At 28.3% G+C, this 25,655-nt stretch overlaps 1 protein-coding gene across 1 annotated transcript in view; it reads left to right on the forward strand.

The window, feature by feature from the left end:
• LOC100166709 (lachesin-like) overlaps nucleotides 1-25,655 on the forward strand; it is a 173,856-nt gene that overhangs the window by 87,115 nt on the left and 61,086 nt on the right. Inside the window, exons 2-3 of the mRNA XM_029487260.1 lie at nucleotides 9,503-9,600; nucleotides 10,559-10,766. Coding sequence (XP_029343120.1) covers nucleotides 9,503-9,600; nucleotides 10,559-10,766 — 306 coding nt within the window. The remainder of the gene's footprint in view (nucleotides 1-9,502; nucleotides 9,601-10,558; nucleotides 10,767-25,655) is intronic.

The raw sequence follows: 25,655 nt of genomic DNA on the forward strand, positions 1-25,655 counted from the left end.
GGTAGGTGTAAACCTATGTCTATTGATACTGGTTTGTGCTGTGTTCTGGGGAAGTTATGTAAAATAGTGCGGGAAGCTCTTATGGGTTGATCATGGGAGTCTGTTGCTACAAAACAAAGGTCAGGAGTTGTTGCTGTGCCCCATCTGCCAGAAACGAAGGTGCCGCCTTGTTTGGCATCGTATAATAGTTGCAGGCGGTTGAGTGTCGCCCAGCTACATAGCCGTTCTCCATTTTCATTTTCAGTTGTATAGCCCCAGTTGGTGCTACGAGAATTGAAATCTCCGACGTATACTGTAGGACATTGAGGTGTTGGAAGCATGTAGTGGGAACAGTTGATTGAAGGAGGCTTATATACATTGTAGATGATGAGGTTATCCAAACGTATACCAACTGTATGTTCGTTACCAGTAACTGGATTGACAAGGCGATCCTCCACCTTATGGTTAACATAGGTGGCCAGACCATTCTTTGGATACCCAATGTAGTCAATCAACCTGAAACCAGGGATCCTCAGACGCCTTGTTTCTCCGTCTGGGATGTGAGTCTCTTGTAGGGCTAGCACGTCGGCGTTGCTAAAGGTTTTACCGAGTATTTCTGCTTTAGAGCTTGTTAATCCTTCTATGTTAAGGTGTATGATTCTTGTGTTTTTCTTTGAGTCATTACATTCTGGGGTGTAATGTTCTTTATTGGTTATGTTTAAGGCTCTTGACCTATCATGAAAAGTCTGTTTATTTTTGTTTTTGAAATTTATTTTTGAAAGGTTTAGGTGTTGTGCTATGGCTTACGCGAATATCGCGTGGGTCAGGGTAGCCCTGAGAAGGGCTGTTTTTCCGAGTATGCCAGGAGGTCTACATGAGACGTCTGGCGGTCGGTTTTGTGCTGTTTGGTTTCGTGGCATGTTAAGCTAATTTCGATCTCATAGATTAGAAAGCACCTTAGGAATTCCACTACTTACAGGGAGGACCACGAGAAGGTACAGCCCCCCCCCACCAGGGGGATCTTATAGTACGACAATGTCAAGCATATATGTTCTTATCGACTGAGTTATACTACTCTATGATGTATACTGTATACAAGTACTAAATAATATTATATAACGTAATACATTTTTTGATGTCATGTATCAAAAAAAATATATAATCTGCACGTTTAAAATATCAAAAATATAATCTTTCTAAAAAATATGAAATAATGTAATAAAATTATAAGAAAGAATAAAATATTATTGGCAAACTGGTATAAGTAAAGATGATCAGTCAGTGGTCAGTTTCTAATATTTAATTTATTACCTTTTCCTTTCAACGAAAATGCGTTAAGAGATCGTGAATACCGACGTTTGAAATTTAGCTTCAGACACTTAGGTATAATAAATTATACGTATTGTAAACCAAATTTACTTTGTAAATAACTGAAGATGAAATCCTATGAAGCTTCAATAATAATGAGTAGAATTGTTTTAAAAAATACATGAACTTTTTTTTTACGTACCTATAGGTACCTAAAACAAATAAAAATGACCAAAGCAGTGACGCAAATGATAACACTCAATAGAAAATCCAGTCATCCATACTCAATAGTGTAATTAATATGAATATAAATAAATACGTACAATGACATTAGGAAACCGCTGTCATGTGTATAGCATGAATCCTGAGACTATTGCTTCATGACTGAGTATGCGTTTATTTTTTAAGGTATTTTTTTGCATTTATTGTATGTTGTGGTTGCCTTCTACAGGATATTGTTTTATTTTTTTTGATAAAATATGTGCAATAATATATTTTTGTTATTTCAACATGATGTTAGGTTTTATTTTTGTAGATATGAACTAATAACTTAAAAATAAAGCATAAACTGTTTTAGAAATAATTGAATTTGAATATTTAGGTTGTTATATTATGCAACTTAAAGTTTTATATTTCCCCTTTTTGTTTGTTTTTGAAACCACTATCATTGTTATCCAAATGGCAAGTTATATTTTGAATTTTGTAATCTGAAGTAGAATACTTTTACAAATATTTTGGTTGCCAAATATTAAATATATAGTTGTTATTTTTTTTAATAAACATTTAAAATTCAGAAGATATAGTACTTACTTATAATATTATTATTGAGTGCAGTAGGCGTGTTTGTGGTTTTGATTTTACTGCACAACATAATAGCAGGTTAGGCTAAACATACAATTTAATAAAAAATGTCAAAAATAAAATTTAATTAAAAACAATTTCGACAAATATTCATAAAATGTTATTACCCGTGTTATTGGACTTTATTATTACCATATTATTAATTATAATACACAGAAAATAAAAACGTTAAAAAATAAATAAAAACTGGGTGATACAATAATAATAATAATATTGTTATGAGTTACGACCCAGCTGCCACTCACGCACGATCACGCGTAATTACCTGCTGCTCGTTTAAATTGATATATCGTGTGTCCGCTAAAATCAGATAGACCATAATAATATTATTATTATTATTATACAGAGCGATTAGATTTGACTTTCGTGTAATAGGTTTTTTTTACCGTGTCGTCCAGTTTACTGCCGTTTAGTGGCACACGTAAATAAACTGCTCACACAGCTATAACAATATTATAGTATCAGGTAACTAAATAATATACTATTTGATAAGCCCCATGAAATATTTGACCCAGCCACCGGCTATCAGTCCACACCACCGTGGTTGGTATGTGGCATCACTATTTCGTGTATATTATTATTATTAATTTGGTATTGTGAATGCGACTATTATGTGATGATAATAATAACCGCTGCGGTAGGCGACGTGTGCAGAATATTTGCAAACGCACAATGTCAGAGCAAAGGTGTCGGACAACTCGTCAAATGACAAATCTGTCGATCGGAATGACATAATTGTATAATAATTGAATGTTACTTGTAGGTACTATATGCCTAGTGTACGCGTCCCACATACATTTATTACATTACGCTAACACAACACCCACCAACCCACTAAACCACACACCCACTCACAAACACAAACGACACATTGAGCAGTGAGCACGGTATGTCGGCATGTGATACGAAGCTTGTGAGTGACCACCTAAAATAATAATGTTCGGTTCATGGACTGTAGTCAGTCCAATCTGCAGCTATGTAGTGACAAGAGTGGCGTATTTGCGGCAAGACTGCTGTGGTGATGACAGGATAACCCCCTTCCTCTTGGCAATGGATCTTTGGTTTTTTTTTACAAATTGTGTAGGAATAATAATCGTCAAATTAGCATTAAATTTAACTTAAAAACTATAAAATGTGAGGCTCGTTGAGTTGCGTAAAAAAAATTAATTTTACTTTAATCCCATAATATAAGGTATATATTGATTATATTATACACTACTTGGGTACATGCGCGATTAGCTCGACACGTAATACCCAAAGTGTATTTATTCAAATGGCAAATCAGAAATCAACGTTACCTATCCATTTCTCGTTCTCTCGATGTAGGCTTACGCAAGCTCCTAGAAAATAATAAGCACGTACAATAATGACTAAACAAATTTCAAATCCAGTACCTTGAGATTGAATTATATGCGTGGAGAGAGTCGTATAAAACGGAAACGTGGGTGTAATAATATGGCCCGGAGGTAAAAAAGAGGGGAAAGATTGCGAGTGAAAATTTCCGAAAAATATAAATGTGACCCTCAAAACTAGCTGTATTTTTTCATTGATATTTTACATTGTATACAGTTTTGTTTCCGCCTTAACAACGTTGTCTTTATTTGGACCTGGAAAAAAAATAATAAAAGCACACGAAGAAGTGAATTCCCAACGCTCTGACTACGATTATAGTAGACAAACAAGAATAACTCATCATACTGTACTGTGTTTCATTTTCCTTGCACAAATTAAAATAGCAATAAAATATACGAATTCGTTTGAAATTAAATTGTTGAAAACATTTTCTGAAAGAAATTATTTTGTTTTCATAAAAAACCGTCTAATACATACCTGACTACAAATTAAATGATTTTATATGATTCCAACATTGATTTTGACGTAGCTTTTTTGCTAAAAGTATCATGCTGGATCATTTAAAATTCTACAAATGAACTATGAAATTCCGAAGCAACTTACTGCAAGCTGTTTAAAAAGTTAACATTTTTCCTCTCGACAAAAGTTATAAATAGTTATATGTAGAGGTCCTTATAGTTTACGATTGTTCTTAAAATATTTTTGACTTTGTTTAACAAGTTTGTTTTTAGTTTAAAAATGGTACACATGACTCATGAGTTACGACTCGCAACACAATAATTGTATTAATCGTAGGTAGGTAGGTATATATAGTAGAACTAGACATTGAAAAAACGGAAAATAATTGATTTCTGGTGATAGAAAATGTCTGTGATTGATTGTTTGGATGTAGGTCGATTGAGATGTTTTTATAGTGAATAGTACATTATCGTGGTGACGGATAAATTCAACAGCGTTATATATTTTATTATTTTGGTGAGTTGTGTGAAATCCAATTTTCTAATTATGTTTGTTCTATTTTTTAAACCCTGCTTGTCACAATGCAATTCAATTGTTTATAATTATTGTTCCATTGAAGTTTAAATTACAGCTCTATTGGTTTAACACATTTATGTTATATGATATAATATATCATCTACATATTATTATATTGTTATAAAAACCATTTAATTACATTTTTTTTTTGATTACATATATGATATATTATAATATTAGCGTATTTGCGTATTCAGACTTTTTCAATATATACCTTCGTGCATATAATGCATTTATGTTTTATAAAAAACATTTTCTATTTTAAATATTTGTGATAGAACTTTTGAAATGTTAATTTTGTATGTGTTTTACATAATTTGTATAATATAATATAATATCTAAAGAAATCAATAGTTTTCCTAAATATATTTTCTAATAATATTTTGTTATTACAGTGACACTTAATCTTACATATTATAATACATTAATTAAAAAATATTAATGTAATCAATAAATATATTATATATAGGTTTCTGATTTAAGTATAATATATGTGACTTGTAAACGTTATAATGATCAAAATAATTCACTAAAAGAAAATGGTTAAAAATATAATATATATAACAATATGAAAACTGAATTTAAAACGTTTAACATTGACACGAATATAATGATTAATGATTATCCATCCAAAAGACTATTTAGTTAATAATTAATATCATCTATCGAGACACAGGACATATCAACATTTAAATAGTTCTAAGTTGCATTAATAATCTATGTATAGTGGTATTTTGACAATAGTTTGAACGCTGATGTAGTGGAGTGGCACATACAAAGTATCCAATTGTCTAGTTCTACGATTTGAAGCATTAAAGTTCAATAAAGAAAGTATAATTCTCAGCAATTAATATCCCCATTGGTTAATTTAAAAATAATGAGTAAATATAATCTTTTCCTATATACGTACATCTATAATAGCACAATACATTTTGGATTTTTTTTTTAAAGTTTACCTTTTTATGGATTTTGTGTATAAGTACATATAACTATGGAGATTCTAGACAAAGTAATAAACACACATTCATGACAATAATGCAACTGTGCGATGAGTTTATTTTTTGAAAACTCAAAAGGTTTTATTTTGTATGGGGATGTGTAAGAATTTAATTAACTATTATCTGCAAGTGTTTTGTTTAGAGTATTAAATAAATATACAATTACAGTTTAACGATCAGGTAACAGAAATATTACGAATATCTAATCACTCTAAAAATATATTACACAGGATTTGTCTCCATTTTTTTTAAGAAATTTAATTAAATGTAATATTCATAGGTCATAATACTTGATACTCACTGACAATAATTATTTAATACCTAGCACTTTACTAAATATATCTTCAAGTTAACGACTAATCGAAATCATTTTTGATTTTACAAACAATTCACAACTAAATAATTATACATATCAATTCAATTCGTGCGTTGTTTTAAAGAGTAAAAAGTTCTTTTTAATCATAAACATAAAAGAAGAAACCAGGAAACATGCAAATTGTGCCAGTGCTCGAGATTTAGGTGCGAAGAGCGTTGGACGAGAAAACAAAACAATAATAATAACGACTTGTTCATCGGGAAAATTGAAGGAAAACCATTCTTTCAAGCTGTAAAGTCATAAAAAAAAAACTGAAGAAATTGAACACGGTCGATCGAAAACCAATTTGGATGCAAAAAAGACCCAAGGACTTTGAATACCTACATAAAACGACCAATTCCTGTCGCCTTTGGAATATTTGTCAATGATTTTTCGGTTTTGCATGTAATAATATATTATAATCTATTTAAATATTGACTTCAAATACCTAACTATGATTACTAATTATAATAAATATAAATACCTTCGACTGATTATCACCATATGTAGGGTTCATCATCTGCAGTTCCCTTAGAACGTTTATCTTTATTTACTAACACATTTTTTCATCGATATAGTCGAGTATATAATATTATAATATATTATGAATTTTCAGTTATAAGAATACAATACTTAACATTACGTATATTATAAGATATTGGGAATGCTGATTATTTTGGTATGGGATTTTTATGATATAGGTGATTGCTAGTTCACTGGCAGTAAGTCTAAGGAGGTGAAGGTAGTTAGGTAGTCTATGAAAGTAGACATATTTGATGTTACCATGTTATATAAGTAGATACTACGATGTAGCATCTGTAATACGCTTTGACATAGTTTCTTGGAATGTTTCCACAGTTATGCATTATATTCAATAGTTTAAATGGTCTCCTCTCTCCCTATTTAAATCTTGTATGATTAGACATACTCAGAGATTTATACATAATCAAGCATTTTGTTTGCAAAAATATTTTTTGATATTATAGGACGACTCTGGTATAGAAGTTGGAAGTTAACTTGCTTCTGTTTTAGTTTTATTAGTAAATACCAAATTACGGAGTTACTGTTGTTCAGCTAAAGCTTTTTATTTTAATAACCACCAAGCATGAAAATTCTCATTCAAGGTTTTCCTTAGTAAATTATAAATTTACTGTTCATGGGCCACGTGATTATTTAATATAAGTGTGATAGAAATTGTTCAGTAATTCACGAATTAAAATATCTACATGAATGACAGTGAAGTTTTAATCTCGATTTTCTGTAGTCAGTAAATCGTAAAAGTAGCTACCAAAGTGGTGCTCTCATCCGTAAGCATATCGAAGGTCTATTTAATATATGTTTAGTAAAGTATAGAAGATAGGTCACTTCCACTGGGAATTCTTGTTTTAATTGGATGCGAGATGGGCTTTTTTTATGGCGTACTGTAAAGAATTTATTTTCGAGGAATGATTTTATAATTAGGTAATAAGGTAAAGTAAGAAACATTCAAGTTTCAAAAAAGGCCTGTAGTACTAAATCCTGAATTATGACAATTGAAAATAAGAGCTCAGAATGTACTGATTTTATGTAAAAAAAAATGCGTTTCTTGTAAAAATGTTGATTTCAATCGTTCTAGATATTTTAATTATTACTTATTTAGTTTTTTAATGCAAAATATTAACTGTAACCTAATGCAGGTACTAAACCACGTTTATATTAGGTTATGCATAAACCGAGTCTATGCTAGTAACTTGAAACATAATATTTTGAATGAATATACAAAAAGTACGGGGATTCAACGTTTAGTCTACATATTATAGGTTCCTAGCAGAGAAATCTATTATTTATAAAATGTTTAAAATTGATTTTACTCAAAAGTAATCTAATAACGTACATGTATATAGTTTATTAGCTTTGGTAACACGGGACCAAACGTAAAAATTTTTATTTCACCTAATAGTATTTTCCATACCCGACAAGTTCTGAGTTAATTTAATTTAGGAAAAATAAACACACTATGTGAAGTTATAATTCATAATATCATCATTATTATTATCACTCCATATTGTTTATTGCCTTTTTTTTGTAGTGGTTATCTTTTGTACGAATCCATGGTTATTATTTTTATCGGTGATATCCGTTTATTTCTGTTCGTTTAGTAGTAATGCTTTAAGTTTTAATTAATTAAGATTATCATCGTGCTATGGGTAGAATGGTTGATGCACGTAGTAACTTTACTGGGTATTGTTATATTTCCAATCACTCGGCATTCTATTGATCACGTAGGTAGGTAATCAATACAGTTTTTACTTACGTTTCTTAAACTTACTGGTTTAGGTGGATTCAAAATAGTTTGAAAAGCCCCGAAGTTTTATGTTCTAATACAGTCATAAATCGGACTTGATATTGAACTACCTATTGTAAAAAAAAAAAAGGTGGGCAATGGGTGTCGCTCTGCTGTACACTAAGTTACAAGTGGGTCTTGTACACTGTAATGGATGGTGTTAAATTTGAATTCAATGATATAATATCATTGGATATGAAAAACGATTTTGAGCCTATGACCATAATACCATATTACTAAGTATTTTTTATGATATTATTGTGAATAAAGTAATTTATTTACCTGTTTACGCGGGACCTTGTTTTAAATAATATGTCTTCTGTATTTTTAATTTTTTTCAACTGCTATTGTAACAAAATATCAGAAGCCTTGTATTAAATTGTCATGCTTTTTTTCCCAACAAATACAATTTTATTGCCATTTATAGAAAAAAAAAAATATATCTTTCATAAATATGTAACTATTGTAGATAGGTACAAATATATTTTACTTTGAAAATATTTCTTAAATATCATGAAATAATTTATATTTAGGTATCATTATAATATGATTATTTATAATACAAGCGACCTATCGAATATTTTTAGAATATTTTTTGCAAATACAATTTTCTAACGCATTAATTTAAATATTTCCATTGAGGAACATCTGAAAGTTCTTAGAACCTATCAACTTGAATACATACATTGGGTATAAATCTCGGTAGGTATAGGTATACGACTTCGGTATTATTGATGGTATCTTTAAATAATCTACGTTTTCCTTTGACGAATGAAAAAAAAGATGTATTGTTTTAATACCAGAATTTAAATCTCGAACTTTGGATTATTAAAACCAGTGCATAATCATGCACATATTTATATGCTTAAGATTACTTAAGAAATATAACATAATATCCTGAATTCCTTTTCTCAATCTAGCTTATTTGAAATCACAATCTATGTACTATTATTTCAATAAACTATATATTATAATGCATGAACTTGATCGAAATTGAAAATTATTTATTGAGTTTAGTCACTTGTTATTAAATATTGTTGTATATCTTCCTCGTTGTTTATCACTTGATCAAAGAAGTACCCAATACTAACTTAATAAATAGATTAAGAAAAAACAAAAGCATAGTTAAATATTTCTTGAAAACAATATTATATTGTTATTACGTATTACAAATCGGTTATAATATAATAAATTAATTTAAGTATTGCAAAATCTGAATAATATTATACTAGCAAGTTAAAAAGTATAAAGTTTTTTTTATATTAATTGCATGTACGTATCACATTTTAGGAATGCCAAAGTTTGGTGAAGATTTGAATAATGTGACGGTGCCAGTTGGCCGAGAAGCTATATTCATATGCAACGTTGAAGGACTAGCAACGTACAAGGTATTAAATCTAGTGGATGTTTTAATTAGAAATAAATTCATACAATTTAAAAATGTAATATATTAATAATTAATAAACATTTACCTATATTGTGTAAGTCATAGAACCTAAAGATTTAATAGTGCCCAAATCAAAAATAAGAACAGTTGCACAATTTATTGTACTGAAAAATGTGTTATTTAAGTCGAAACAACTTAATTAGGATACTTACCAGCCTCATATTATACACTCACTCCACTTTCATATACAATTTTAAAATTGAAAACAGAATATATTATAATATAATATATCGATTAAGATCGACTACGGTTAATGAGTTTGTACAAAAGTAATAATATTCGTAGTGGGTACCTACTGGATCATTATAATCATAAACAATAGTGAAATTGTTGTTGTTGTATTTTAAATAATGATAAAAAGCTTACTATCGTATATAATATCACTTTATTCAGACATTAATTGACAGGTAGAAATAATTCATATTCTATTTTCAAAAATGTAAAATTAAAACGACAAAAAACAATTATTTTAATGTAGAAAACATTCTTTTTATTTTATGGAATAAAATAAAATAATGACGTAAAAAAAAATATCAACAAACTATTCACCGACTTTTTTTTTATTTAAAAATAACTTACAATATTTCAATTACGCGTAACCACTTTTGTTAGTGGTACAAGTGCAGTACCAACTATAACCCAAAATAAAAAGTGTCCGTAATTTACTAGTCACGTACCCTATTTCGTGTTCACAATTTACATTTAAAACTTAGAGTTCATAAACTATATTATATTATGTGAGAGTATGACATTTGATGTCAACATGAATGATGTTAAAATTAAAAAACTGTTGTGTGTTTTACTTTTTAAACAATATACGACAAATTAATACGTCACACATACCTCTACGAATACTGATGCTGGCGAAAACTTTTATCGTAATTTAATTTTACTTTCAGGTTGCTTGGCTGAGAGTGGACACCCAAACCATATTGACTATTCATAGTCACGTGATCACGAAGAATCATCGGATCGCGGTAACGCACAGCGACCATCGAATATGGTATCTTCATATCAGGGAAGTTAGAGAAGCTGACAGGGGATGGTACATGTGCCAAATCAACACCGACCCAATGAAGAGTCAACAGGGTTACTTGCAAGTGGTTGGTAAGTAGAATGAAAGGCGGAAAGACAATTCAACAGTAAAATCGTATTATATTTTTATAATAATAACTAGCGGTAAAAAGTTTTGAAAGGCTTTGTGCAGCCGTGCTAATTGAAGCGAATAGGACACTCGAAAGTTCACTCACAAACGTAATCAAAACTTGAATTAAAAGTTTTTTAGACCATTCAACCAAATTATTATTATAATAGTACCTACCGACATCTGAGAATTTATACTTTTACATAAAAATCTAGAAATTCAACCATGTTATATGACCAGGTTGGCTGTCGAACTGTTTGGTGAAAAAACTCGTTAAAATATAGTTAATATTTAAATTAAATATTGAATTCAAAGCATATAAAAATCTGCGAATTGTTTATAGACTATAAATTGTGATTTTTAATATTAAAAACTCTACATACAAATATACAATATAATTTATTAATGACATTTCTCGGCTACTTTATACTATAGTAACTTACGATTACACTGGCTTAATTTATTATTGCGTTAGTTTATTTTAATTTCGACGATAAAATAAAATAATTGTATGATTTTACCAAATATAGATTTAGTTATGTATTTTTTCATCGATTTCAGTATCCTAAAAAAATGTGAGTAAATTAATCGAAATAATATAGTGTACATTTTGGGTAAAATATGATTTAAAAAATAATCTTGCAATAAATAAAATACCGAATTGATTACAATAATGTATCAGTGATTCAGTATTTACTCTCAAAAATTTTACTTTTATGATTATTTACATTTTGTAGGTACCTAATTTACTGACACGTGCAGTAACACATAACGATGATGAAAGTAAATAATGTAGTGATATAATAAATTCACACGAGTGCACAGCTATACGCCTGTAAGTAATATTTTGGCCTTTGACGAAGAAACTTGCTCGTTTGAAAATTACATTTTAGTTAATGCTCCTATAATATAATTTAAAGAAGATTTTAAAATTAAAACACTATCATGATGATCCTGGCACCTCGTTTCACACAAACTCTTAGGCCGTTGTTTATCGTTAGAATTGTCTTATGTTTTCATACTTCTTTCATTAGGCCAATCAATTTTTTAATTTATTTCTTAACTGATAATGATTTTGATATTGATAAATTTAGATCACAGCTTGATCAAGTACCTGCATTGAACAGCATAATATAACAGCATTTTGTGATTGGGTTTTTAGGACAGCGCCTTTCAAAGAAAATGTTATGACAGAACAACTGTATATATATACTGATATACATATTTTTATTCCAACACAGTTCAGTGGGCCTATATAATATGTACATTTTTTAATTATTTTTACATCCATTTCTCCAAGAATATCACCGGTTAGTATTGTTTCCTAACAGGGTCATATGTATATACTCGTATTTTATATAGGTAATACCAATAACTGTGGAAATCAATAAAAGCGACAGAATTTTCTTTCACAATATTATTTTGAACATAGATACCTGAAGACAAGACTCATTTGTGAAGCGTGGCTTATACCTGTATAGTCTTATAAAAAATTATACTATACGTAGAGCTTACTTAAAAAATGTTGTTAATATTTTTTTTTTTTATTAAATAGTAAGTTCCTATGATATTCAATAATGTAGTCATTCTATATTTTCGGACATATACGAAACCTATATCATATCTTTTGATGTTTTTATACCCGCAGGTAGACCACTGCAGGTTATACTTACGAAAATGTAAAAAATTCTCTCTATGTGAAATCCATAATAGAAAATGTAGGAAGTCACTTTGCTGTGTAGTAGGCGTACCTCGTAACTGAGTTGGTTACTGACTGCTATAATGGATATGATTATTTTAAATTTAATGATAAATCATTGTATACGAAAAACGTTTTTGAGCTGAGACGATCTGTCAGCCTATATTCTTAAGGGTATTTTAATATTTAATATTCTACTTATGTAACTATTAGTAATTTACATTTATTTTTTATTACTAATACAATAAGTTAAACTAGTTTTAGCAACAAAAAAAAAAAACACATAATAATATATATACTTACATCATATTATTTCATACACCTATATTATATAGTATTGACTGTTATTTAAGTCAATAATACCAACGTAACATATAATGGTGAAAATCGGTTCGTGGTAAAAATAGCTTAAAATAAATCCAAATACTTTGAAAATGCATTGCTGTGTACATAAAATGATAATTTAAGTATTAGTGGAATGTTTTTCAAGTTCCTACGGTTAATGATTTTTGAATAATAACAAAATTACGAAAAACATTTGAGGATATAAGTCATTAGTATACGTTTAAATATCCAATCAGTACCACGTCAATATCAGATATTGACGTGGTACTAAATAGATTCTATTTCGATGATATGTGTTTATTACAGACACGTTGCTATTATTTTATTAATCTACGTGGCCAACAACTTATCTTTTTAAATTACGTATCGTTCAAAAAAGAAAAAAATCGTAGATTCAAAATTTACGCTGAGTGTCTAAAACGTTGGTGTTTGGTGATCCCTAGGTAAGGTTTACCCAACATTTAATTACTCTGGTTAACTACATCGTAATTATATTTAATCTTACCACTCATTAATAAGCCACAGACCTCTACGGCAGTCAACCAACCAGTTATGTGCCCACCGATTACACCCATTAAAATATTACTAATCGCAACTCCGTCTCAAAATTAGCCTCTATCCCATTTAATAATATATTTATCCACGAAATTGATGATAACGACGATACCTGGATTTTTTTCAGGACTCGCTAAAAACAATTAAAAGCCAAAATACCAATGGGTGACATGAGCTGAATGGGCTCATTTCCCAAGCGAAATCAATCTGTCCTATCAACACAGATGAAACCATATTCAAAACCAATAATGATTTACGCAGAGATTTTTATATAGGAACCGCCCATACTCATTAAATCTAATATAGACATTTTCCATTTTTGTAATGTACTTAAAAATGCAATTGGCTCTAATGAATTCAGTAACAAAAGTAATCTAAAGGAATTAAAACTATTAAAACATTCATCTGACTCATTTAGAAAAATTATGTATTAACACAATAAAAGATGAAAAAGTAAATTACCACACGTATCAATTCCATGAAGAAAAACAATTTCGTGTGGTTATCCATAATGTACACCCTATACGCTATTCATAAAGAGGAACATAAACAACACAGTTCCATAGTTATCAACGTACTTAAATGGCGGACGAAAACTTATTTGCCTTTTTTTCTTCGTTGGTTTGGACCAGATCAACGTAATTCAATATTTTGCCACACAAAAACCTACTGTAATCATCAACCACGTTATGTTAAATGCAGTGAACTCATTTGACTGAAAACTGTCAACACTGCCAATCTCGAGTTATCTCGCATGTCAATGAGAGCATCCCGCTAGTTATCGAGGTTATTATTTCTACAAAGACATTCAATCAAAACACTTATCTTACTTCTACAATAAAACCTAAGAATAACTAAGATTGATATCAGACTATCGCGTCTAACTGGAAAATTCTAGAAAATATTGTACATATAATATTAGTATATAACCCATACCTAACGTTTCTGAAAATAAAAACTAAAATACTTACTCCAAACCATATTCCAAAAACCTACGCTAAAATCACTTTTATTCAGCATCCTAATAACCAGTCACATAATTTTTAAGACAGCCATAGATTTCCCAATGTGACAGTTAATTAATTCTACTTACTTATAAATTATCTTAAATCAATCATAAATCCAGTTATCACACTGGGATTCACAACAGTAATGAACATAGTCCTCACAAAAATATAAATAATCATCCTAATATCACTCCCAAGTTAACAAAATCCACCACTCAGTCTAATACACAAATCGTTAAGAAACCTATTAATTACTTAAGAGGTATTAGCGTATTAATAATGGTTGTGATTCTATCATCATGTCAATTATCTATTTTATATTAACTATTGAATTTATTTTGTTTTATTATATGTAGGAACAGATTGTAATTTAAATAAATAAATAGTTTAAAATCATTCTAAATATTTTAAAAGTTACAAAAAATAATAGTAAGTAATAGTGGAATGTTTCAAGTTAATAAGATTAGTATTAATATTATTTAACGTTTTAGAAATAAAACAAAATATACAAATCGTTTGAGAAAAAATCATTATTTTACATTCGAATTTCAAATGTCATATAAATATCAACTTCAATAGGTAGCTCATAAAAAATGTAATATGCAGCTTTATAATGACTCGCTAACTAGGTATTATCATTGATCAACGCCTTACATGGTCTCCTCATCTTTGAAACAATCTTCTGTCCTGACCGACTTCGTTTTCTCCGTTCTCTCCTAACTTCCAGCCACATAAAGTTACCAACCAAACTACTTATATACAAACTGTATTTTAAACCAAAGTGGACGTATGGAATCCAAGTATGGAGTTCTGCAAAAATCTTAAACATAAATCGTATTCATCGCTTTCAATCCAAAACCCTCAGTGCTATAACTAAAGCGCCCTTCTATGTATCCAACCAGATCTTACATAACGATCTTGCCATCCCGCTCGACCACGATGTAGCTAAAACATTTTACAGGCGATTCAACTTAAATGTCCAAAACCACACCAATCCCCTAATCAAAGGACGTGCGTCAAAAAGTATACCAGGTAACCCCAAAAAAAGATTAAAACGGCGGTGATGTCGGGATGACCTACTAATCTAGTCTTTATTTGAAGGCTTCTTTAATTTGTCTCTTCAAGCCATAAATTCATCTACCAAATTCACTTATTGTTCTAGCTAGTAACAGATTATAAAATGTATTGTAAAAAAAAGCTTTTTTAATTTTCCAGATAAGAAGTCTATGAGAAATTTCGTATTAAAAAATCAAGCCTTTAGTCTTAAAACTAAAAATGTTATGCATTTTTTTCTACAAAATGATTTACATATTTTCGTAATAAACAACACTTTTATCATACATAAATCAAAAATAAACTAAAAAGTTGACTAATTTTAATATCCATAAATAGAACAAAAGAACCATTATAATATTTTGAAAATTATATCGTGTCAAGAAATTATAATATAATTATTCCGTCTACTACTTCAGTCTGTATAGCAAATCTTTTTTGAATCAGGAAAAAAAAAAAAAATCAATCTATTTGAAACTGGTTTTATATAAACAATTTTCCTGATATTATTTTGAAAATAATTTTTTGCATATTACCTCCCCAATTTCAAATAAGATCCATCTACTTTCAAATATGAACATTGTTAAAAATGCAGTACTTACGTTATAATAATAATTATTTTTATAGTATGGGAACTAATTCGTATGGTATACCTATAGGATATAGCTAATAAATTCTAAGTTATTATAATAATAGTGATTAGTGACGAATCACAGTGTCTTAATGGTATTTTCAGTTGTTTTTTAGGTCATTAATAATTCTATCTCTGGTTATTAATTATTACTTATTACTTCATTTTAAAAAAGTAGTAAACATTAATATTATCTTTTACGTTTGTTTTTTATAATATAGTTATAAATTTATAATGATTACTTATTTATATTTTATTTTGATCATAACGCAATCTAAAAATTATAAATTTTCAATTGTTATAATGCTCAGTAATTAAAATATAATGTTAGGTTTCACAAAGATATTTGTAATTATATTCAAATTGTATTTTTGTTGATTATGAATAAATTGTTTAGCTAATATTTGATACAAACACTCTAAACATAATATACATTATACTGCATATTTAGAGTTGAACAAAGAATAATGTTAAATGGACGGGTTAGTTTATCCTTAAATGTTTTTATTTAATTTTTTGATCTATGTTTAAAAACATTCTTTAACAACAATTTACACAACCCTTTTTTAGATCCAACAAAACGAGATTAAACTAATACACTTTAAAGAAGAGATGAACGCAATACAAAATTTACCAGTTGATGTATTTTACGTTAACGTCCACTGTCCAGTAAAATAAAAATTAATACAATTAATAACGCTTTACACACAAAGTATTTCGACATAATTGTTATTAATATTATATTATTATTTTAGATTTTGAGTGGAGCGATGAATGTATTGATTTTACGATGATCTGTGTTTTAATTAATTATTTTTTTGTGTCTGTGTACACGATAAGTAGTCGAAATAATGTTTAGATTTCTAATTTAAGTATCTTGTTCGATGGGAAAGTGAATGTAGTTGGAGCATTGGGAAGGTCAAAATTCTTATTAGTTTTCAAAAGCACCGAGAAAAACAAAACAATTTTGAAAATTTGATATAATGTATAGAAAATGCTAGTATAAACACTTATTATTCGTTTTTGAATTTCAACAAAATAACAAAATCGATCTTGTTTTATGTTTAAATTTTATTTTCCCACTAATTTAATTTTTTTATTTTTCTCAATTATATAGAAAAATATCATTAACCATTTTTTCATTTTTTCATTGAATTTCATTTTCACCTCCCAAAAGTAACAATTGGATTCTCTTTGTCAGAAAAGATGCTGAAGTCTAAGAAGAATCACATCATATATTATTGTAAAATTAATAGATTCATTCATCCGTTTAGAATCTAAAAGTTATTGTAAGATTTTCAATTGAAAATTAGATTTTTATAATAGTAATAAATATACAACATTAAAATGAGACTTCATCTAAAATTCTGACTAGTTACGAGTACTTAGTCAGGTATTTATATACCTAAGCATTATCAAAATGTGCATTTTTGTTTTTCGTCTCTTAGATAAAACAATATTCTCAATCCGATTCTAAACCATTTCAGAATTCAATACATTTGAAGGGAACACAGAACAAAGTACGTCGTTATAGCTGTTATATTAGTCGTATATTTTAGAAATATCGAAGTTCCTTACGATGATATTATGAATATCTTCTGGAAAGTTTTATTTTAGCTTTTTCTAATGGCTTAACCACTACAGCTGAAAACTAAAACGCCTTTTCTACCATTTTACGTCTATTATATTACCTATATTATCAATTCAAAGCCGTTATAATTGAATGAAACGAAATTTGAATGGACCTGTAATAATTTTTTTTATACCTGTGTACTATCTCCATAATATAAATGATTAAAATAATAAAGTATTAATTTATTCTTGTCATACTCTCTTTAACTTTGTCAACTTAAAATTGGCCGTACTTACCTATTTGTATTTAAATAAATTCTTATTACCTATTCATGAGTAACTATGTACGGCATTCCTACCTCAGAACATTACTGTATTATTCTATTATGAATACATGACGGTACGTAATATAATTATGATTTCCAGATTGTATGATAGCTGAATAAAAAATTTAAATTAACATATTTTAGGTAAGATATTTGTGTACATCTGAGCTTTTGGTTATTATAAAACAAAATATCGACCTTCATAATATCATATTATTCTTTAGGTCTTATGATGAATAAAATAACTTCCACAATTTTGTTTCAAGTAATTTATGTTTTTTTTGTAAATTGTTTTTTTATATATTTACGTTATGTGAGATTAGGATTGGCAAAAACAAGAACGTAACTTGATGGGCAGTGCTTAAAAAAAAAAAAATCGAATTGTGGAAATGGCTGCGAGTATTGAAAAAATCACGATAATAAAATCATCATAATAATATATTTTAATCGTTATGATAATTAATCGCGTATTTCAACTATATGTTTATTTTTTCCACTCAAATACAATGCATGAGTGTAGTTTAACTATAATTTAAAAACAAATTAAGTTTTAATTTAATTTTAATTGATCAAAAATTAATAATAAAAATAATTATGTTCATTGTGCATGGGTAGTTTTCACTGGAATGTTATAATGTACAGTTATTATGATAAAATAACTTAAACTATTAAATTCAAATTTAATAATGTTAAATTATTTATATAGGTTTGATAATATTATGATGTATGTGAAGATATATGCACCCCAAGTTAAATAAAATGTGCACTCATATGAGAAGCAATTGATTATTCAAAATATCTTCATAAATTCACAAGTTGATTTTAGGTATTTATTATGAATGTATTTTGTAAAATGCAAATAACAGATTTAAGCTGTACTTTAAGTAGTTTTTGGTGGATATACAATTGTATAATTTCATATTTATTAGAGTTCTAATATCCAAATATTCAGCGATATTATTAAACGTGAACACGCCATTATAGAACAGTCGAAGATGTATCATGTAGGTTTGTAACTTTAGATGTGAATATTATAAAACATGAAGTTAAAATTTGACGAATATTCTAAGTTACTTGGATAACTGGCATAGGCGCAAATAGCGTTTGAGATTTTTTTTTTTGGGGGGGGGGGGGCTAATAGGTCTAATAAGGCCTTACTTTGATAATATTGAATAAACTTAAAACAATATGTAGGAAATGTTTGGGAGGGCTATGGACATTTTTGGGGGGATTAGCCCCTAAAGCCCCCCCTCCCATTTGCGCCTATGATAACTGGAAATGTGAACATTCACTATACGATATTATGTTACAGCAGATACACCTCGGAATGATAACTATTATGTGATTATACAGTGAAACAGCGTTGTATAATTATTAATTTTATACCTATATGGCTATATATTATTGTTGTATATTATATTATATTCATCGGTGTACCTATAAAATAATTATTTTCGGCTTGGGCCAATTCAAAATCTAAGAAGGTTGGAGAGTTATAATAAAATTGTAACATACCCATTTAATATTTTAGCGACAGCAAGGGGTATACTGGTATAGGCAAAAAATAAATTATTATCAATACATAACAAACTAATAATATTATTAATTCAACAAACTGGTCACAGTTAAATATAATCAATTAAAGAGTAAAGACATACATTTTTAATTGAATTTGAAACTGGATCAAAATATTAAATACGTCGTCCCACGTCCTTTGAATTAAGGGGAAATCAAAACAAGTTCTAATTTTGAAATCAAAAACAGGGAAGTTAAGACCAATTAGAGTTAAGAACTCGGGACAATCTATCATACCGTTCATTAGTCTGTGTACGAAAATTACATAAAAATACTTAAGTATAAAATATATGTTTTAATTGAACCTGTAGTTTAACTATAGCTTATGGGATATGCTATTTCACCAATGTATGCCTTTAAATACATGCTGTCATTATACATATATTCGTAAGACCCAAGAACCATTCATGCTTTTTAAAATTAATTTCTTACCTAGTTCTAACCTAATTCAGGTTCAAGATTAATAAAATCTAATTAAATTGTAGGTATACAATTGGACGGATTCACAATAACTTGAATTACTGACTGGTCTTTATTTTAGCATTGGTACCGTTGCTCTATTATAATAAAATAATTATTTAAAATATAATTTTTAACTAAAAAATTAAAACGAAAAATTCCTATTATTAGAAAAAAATACTACTCGAGACACGGTCAAATGGATCTGCAGTATTTTACCATTTTGAGATAGTTAAAAACTCTTGATTGTCTGATATCTGTGTACTCATTTTTATAGTCTTACTATCAATTTATCTTTAAGACCGACAAAGGCAATACAAATTGTACAAACTGAAAGAAGTGATTACACATGGACAATTGTTTCTTTGTTATTGTCGATGTCAGTTTTTTATACGGTGTGAGTTCCACTATACATACCATTTATTACAAGTACATGAATATAATATTGTTTCGTATTATATCAGAATTTCACACACTAAATATCAAAGAAAGAATTTTTTCGGCCATCGTTAAGATGTCAACATAAAATTATGATCAATATTATATTATTATGTATAAACTACAATATTCATTATTCACGTTGTAAATAAACTATGAAGTCACAGCAAACTATCCACTTGAAATAAAAATAGAAATAATATATATTATAGATCCTTAAACATTATAAGCTCACAATAAATACCGTAGACACTACTTATGGGAAATAAAGCTAAGTGATAAAGAAATGTAAAACTTTTTTGGACGTTTCTGATCATAGTATCAATACAATTTATGGTTTGTTATTATTTCGAAAAAATGGAAGATAATATAAAAAAAAAACTTCTTAGAACAACGTAAAACAGAAAAGGGAGATTTGAATGGAATAAATGAAGAAAAATATTGAAATCGTATTGAAATAGTATTGTAAAATCAAGTACGGCTTTACAGAACTTTATTTAGGAGCGAATAATAATAATATATAGAACATTTTATTTATTTATTTATAAATATAATTTTTTGGTTATACAATTTCGTATAGAATAAACAATTTATTTGAACCTCACTGAACACTAAACATTCCACGAAACTAATATAGAAGTTTAAAATTAAGGTATTGGTACTTGTTCTTCACTATCATTTGATAAATTCAATGACTAAAAAAACAATTTTAAATTTTACACTTCGGATAAGTAAATATAATATTATTACTTTATAACATGTATTGTATCAACTGCGAAATCGAATCTATTGTATATTTTAAAGAGTCGAACAAAAACTTTTTCAGTTATATAATAAATAGGTATTAATATTTTAGTGAGCTAGTCAGAAAACATAAACTTGTTCATCGGTCATTAAAGATTTTACGGCTGTTGATCTCATTTAAGTGCATTTTATAATTTACACCAAACATAAAAATAGCTGGGAAACACTCTTTATAATGGTCCATTATATATTGGTGTATATGATACGATATTGGTCGCTTCGTCACAGATTGTCTTTATTCAAACAATAGAAACAATATATTTTTTTGTACGTAACTGCACACACATAATAATATGCGCTCCTAAGTTTTACCGGTATGGTGGCATGCTGAACATAAACATGGCATATGACATTTAAACAAATGCGGTTTTGTATACTGTCTACTGTGCAGTTTTCCGTAGTCGATGTGATGTTTTAATGTCTAAAAAGTAAATCTAAAAAGGTGGGTAAGTGGATGTCGTTCTGCTGTACAGTAGGTTACAAGTGGGTCACTGTATAATGGAAAGTATTAAATAAGAAAAACGATTCTGAGCGGAGTAGATTTGTCAGTCTAGTTATTAGACATACATATTAATATATTATAGGTATACTTATCTATAGAAATAAAAAAAAATTGACCTATAATAGGTATCAACAATAAATTCCAAATTAATCATATCACAATATCCATCAGGTAACGCGTTATACATCAACAACAAACCGTGGTGCTATCATAGATATATAATAGCAGGGGTATGAAACTCCGTGAATTGGCCGAATCGGGCTATTGTAACCTTGAACACGGTGTGGCATACGTAATCTATGATAAAAGTAAACAGTGGAAACAACCCGACCCCGCGCAGAATACCTTGCCTATTAGGCGGAAACGGTTTTTCAATACGGGTATAACATCATGTCAGTGTTACGGAAACAGTTTCATTGTTCGGACTTCAGATCATAGGTAAACACTTCACCCATCAGCTGATCGAGTTTCGCTTCTATATTGTTCTATGATAATAGTATACTTTAGAAGTTTCAAGTATACCCAAGAATAATATTATACAATCACAACAAAATAACTAAAATAGTTATTCCAGGTTTTTTTAATATGTAATTTCGTCCAAATTTGAACTTAAATGACTATAAAAATAAACTGTGCTTATGTATTTCTTAGAATTTTTGGTAACAGAATTAAAAATTTACGTGTAATCTTGCTTTAAATTTTCAATCCTTAGATATAAAAGTTGAACATTTTATACATTTTTAACTACAAAATAATTATTCAATTTTAAATTTGAAAAATTTTATCAAAATTTGAACTTCAAATGTTTATAAAAAATAATTGTGCCTATGTATTTTTTATATTTTTCAACTGATATTGTAACAATATAACAATATATCAGGAGCTTTGTATTAAATTTTTACACTTTTTTGGCCCAACAGATAAAACTTTATTGATATTTATAGAAAAAAAAAACTAAAAAAATTGAAAACTGAAAATGTCCGTAAACAGCTCAAAAAGAGACAAAATATTTTCAAAATTGTATGGTGTATAGGAAATTCTAATATAAACTTTCAGTAAAATTGTCATGTATCTACAGTTATTCGTTTTTGAATTACAACAAAATAAGGAAATCGCTACATGAGAAATCGCGAGTGAATATCCAATGTTGTAAAAATTTGAATTTCAAACGACCATAAAAATTTAATTTGACTTTCTTATAGATGTTTTTTGTTTGATAAAGGTAGATAATCTTATAAGGAATCTCGTATTATATTTTAAAATCTTAGTTCTAAAAAGAAAAATTTTTACGAATTATTAACTGAAAGTAATTTGCTAATTTCGTGATTTTTACATATTTTGTCAATTTTTGAACTTTAAATGCTAATAAAAAAAAACTGTGACTAAGGATTTTTAATATTTTTCAAATGTCATTATAACAATATAGTAGGAGCCTTGTATTCAATTTTCAAGTATTTTTACTCAACAAATAAAGTTTCATTGACATTCATAGAAAAAAAAACTAATTAAATTGGAAACTGAAATTGTCCGTAAACAGCTCAAAACAAATCAAAATATTTTATCATGTATAGAAAATGGAAATTTAAACAACCAGTGAAAATTTCATGTATCTACAATCATTCGTTTTAAAGTTACACCAAAAACCAAAATCAATTTTCTCGAAAACAGATCTTGCGTAAAAATTCCCGTTTTTGCTTAATTTTTCTGTTGTTTTTCACGGCGCTTTTGAAAATATTGGAAAAATTTTACTTTTGACCCCCCAAAGTACCAACTAGATTCACTTTCTTATCAGAAAAGGTACTGTTGAAGAAAATCCAAGCACTTTTACTGTCCTAAAAGGTGATGACAGACACAAAAAAAAAAAAAACACACATCATTGTAAAATCAATACATTCATCGTTTCACTCAGAATCTAAAATTAGGCTGTACACTTGTACATAAACAATTGTGTGTATTGAAAAAATTGTAATGCAAAATCCAAACGAAAAATGCGTCCAGAAACTAGAGAGATTCCATCAATGGTTTAGTACCTATAAAATAAAAGTTGCACTTTCGACCAGTACATCCAGTAACACATATTATGTGTGTATTTAAGGAAAACAATCATTCAGTAATACATTTAAGACAATATCGTTGAATATATTATAATTTTACCGCTGGCGGTCATCTGTAATCCTCAAATGTTATACTTTTGTGACCGCCCGCGATCATTACTACCACGCCACAAGACCGCTGGCGATGGTAAATTGATATGGTTTTATATTATTAACTTTATCCATGGTGCTGAAATAATGTGGTAAAAAGATCGCAGTGGCGTTGTAGGAATTATTGTTATACGATTTCTTTGATGTAATAAACAGATTGTTTTTTTATTAAAATTTTAAATGTTTTTTCAAGTACAATGGCATAATTACAAATTTGAAATGTCACATGACAGTCGATGTGTTAATCAAAATCATATATGAAACAGTATAATACTATGTACAGTCACAATTTTTAAGTGTTTACAAATTAGTATAAGGTGTTTAATCAAGCAAAACAATACAGTATAATATATCTTAATGTGTATATCTATTTACGTAAACTGGTTTTAAACTGAATAGGGAAACTAAATTGTGGTTGGTTTCCAATACTTTCAATATCACCAATCTTATATATTGGTTCTATAATATCAAATTGTTTATACTTATTAATGCTAATTGACGCTTCACTTGTATTTGAAATGCCTATCATTTGCGTTCTTTGTATTGAGTGGGTCAGCGAATGGCCTCATCAAACACAATATTATATAATATTTTATTAGCGTGTGGTCTGCGTTGATTCCATATAATATTATATAAGTTAAATTAGTAAACAATAAATGTAATTATTTTGATTTATGGGCTGAATCATTGCGTTATAAGCACATGCAACAAAATGATATAATCCAGTGTCTGCCAGAAGATATTGGTTAAATGCAAAATAGTAAACGGGTCCTGTTAAACGTTGAATATATTATTTTATTCCTACCGATAGATGGATGAAGTTGAAAATAAAATATACATATTATATATACAGTATATATATATATATATATACAATATACCTATAGGTATCTAGGTATATAATAAATATATATGTATACCTTTATAATACACATTTCAATTTCCATTTAATTTCGCATGGAAAGTCCTTTAAAAGTCGAAACTTTAAAACGGCGAAGTTGCAAAGTGAAAAAAAAAATACATATAATAATAATATGCAAAAAATCTCATTTGAATGGGAAATCTGTCGGTCTTTCTTAAAACGCATAATTCGATTATAATTCCGGTGAAACATAAAAAAAAGACACGTATAAAATATACATCTTACGTTTGTGTAGCAATATTATTTCACACAAATTGTTTTCGACGTACCTATATTATTATAATTTTTTTATTACTTAATTGGAGGTCATATGAAATCGTGGATAAAAATAAACAATTTTATCGTTTTTAATGATGTTATTTTTAGAACGAAGTAGGTATCAAAATATTTGGAAGACGCGGAGAGATGAAAAAAAAAAAAATAAATGGCCACAAAAACATAATAATATTATTATGTTTACAATTTGTATAAATGTATAATAATATTATATTCAAACATTCAATAGCGTTTCATTAATTCGTATTCTCTATTTGTTATTACATATTTGCTATTCAGGGAGACTTTCCAGTAAACCTTAATATAATCGTAATGTCAAGAAAAATATTGCAAAAATTAATTTCAGCTTTGCTCTGTCGTCCTGGCAACAAGGTAACGCAACGAAATCTTGTCAAGATTCTCACATTCGACATATTATTGTGCCTGTTTGACAAGCTATGGTGTTTTTTTTCTAGTTTATTGTCATTTTAAAGTCAGATTTTTT

This window comes from Acyrthosiphon pisum, chromosome A1, assembly GCF_005508785.2.
Source record: "Acyrthosiphon pisum isolate AL4f chromosome A1, pea_aphid_22Mar2018_4r6ur, whole genome shotgun sequence".
NCBI lineage: Eukaryota > Metazoa > Arthropoda > Insecta > Hemiptera > Aphididae > Acyrthosiphon > Acyrthosiphon pisum.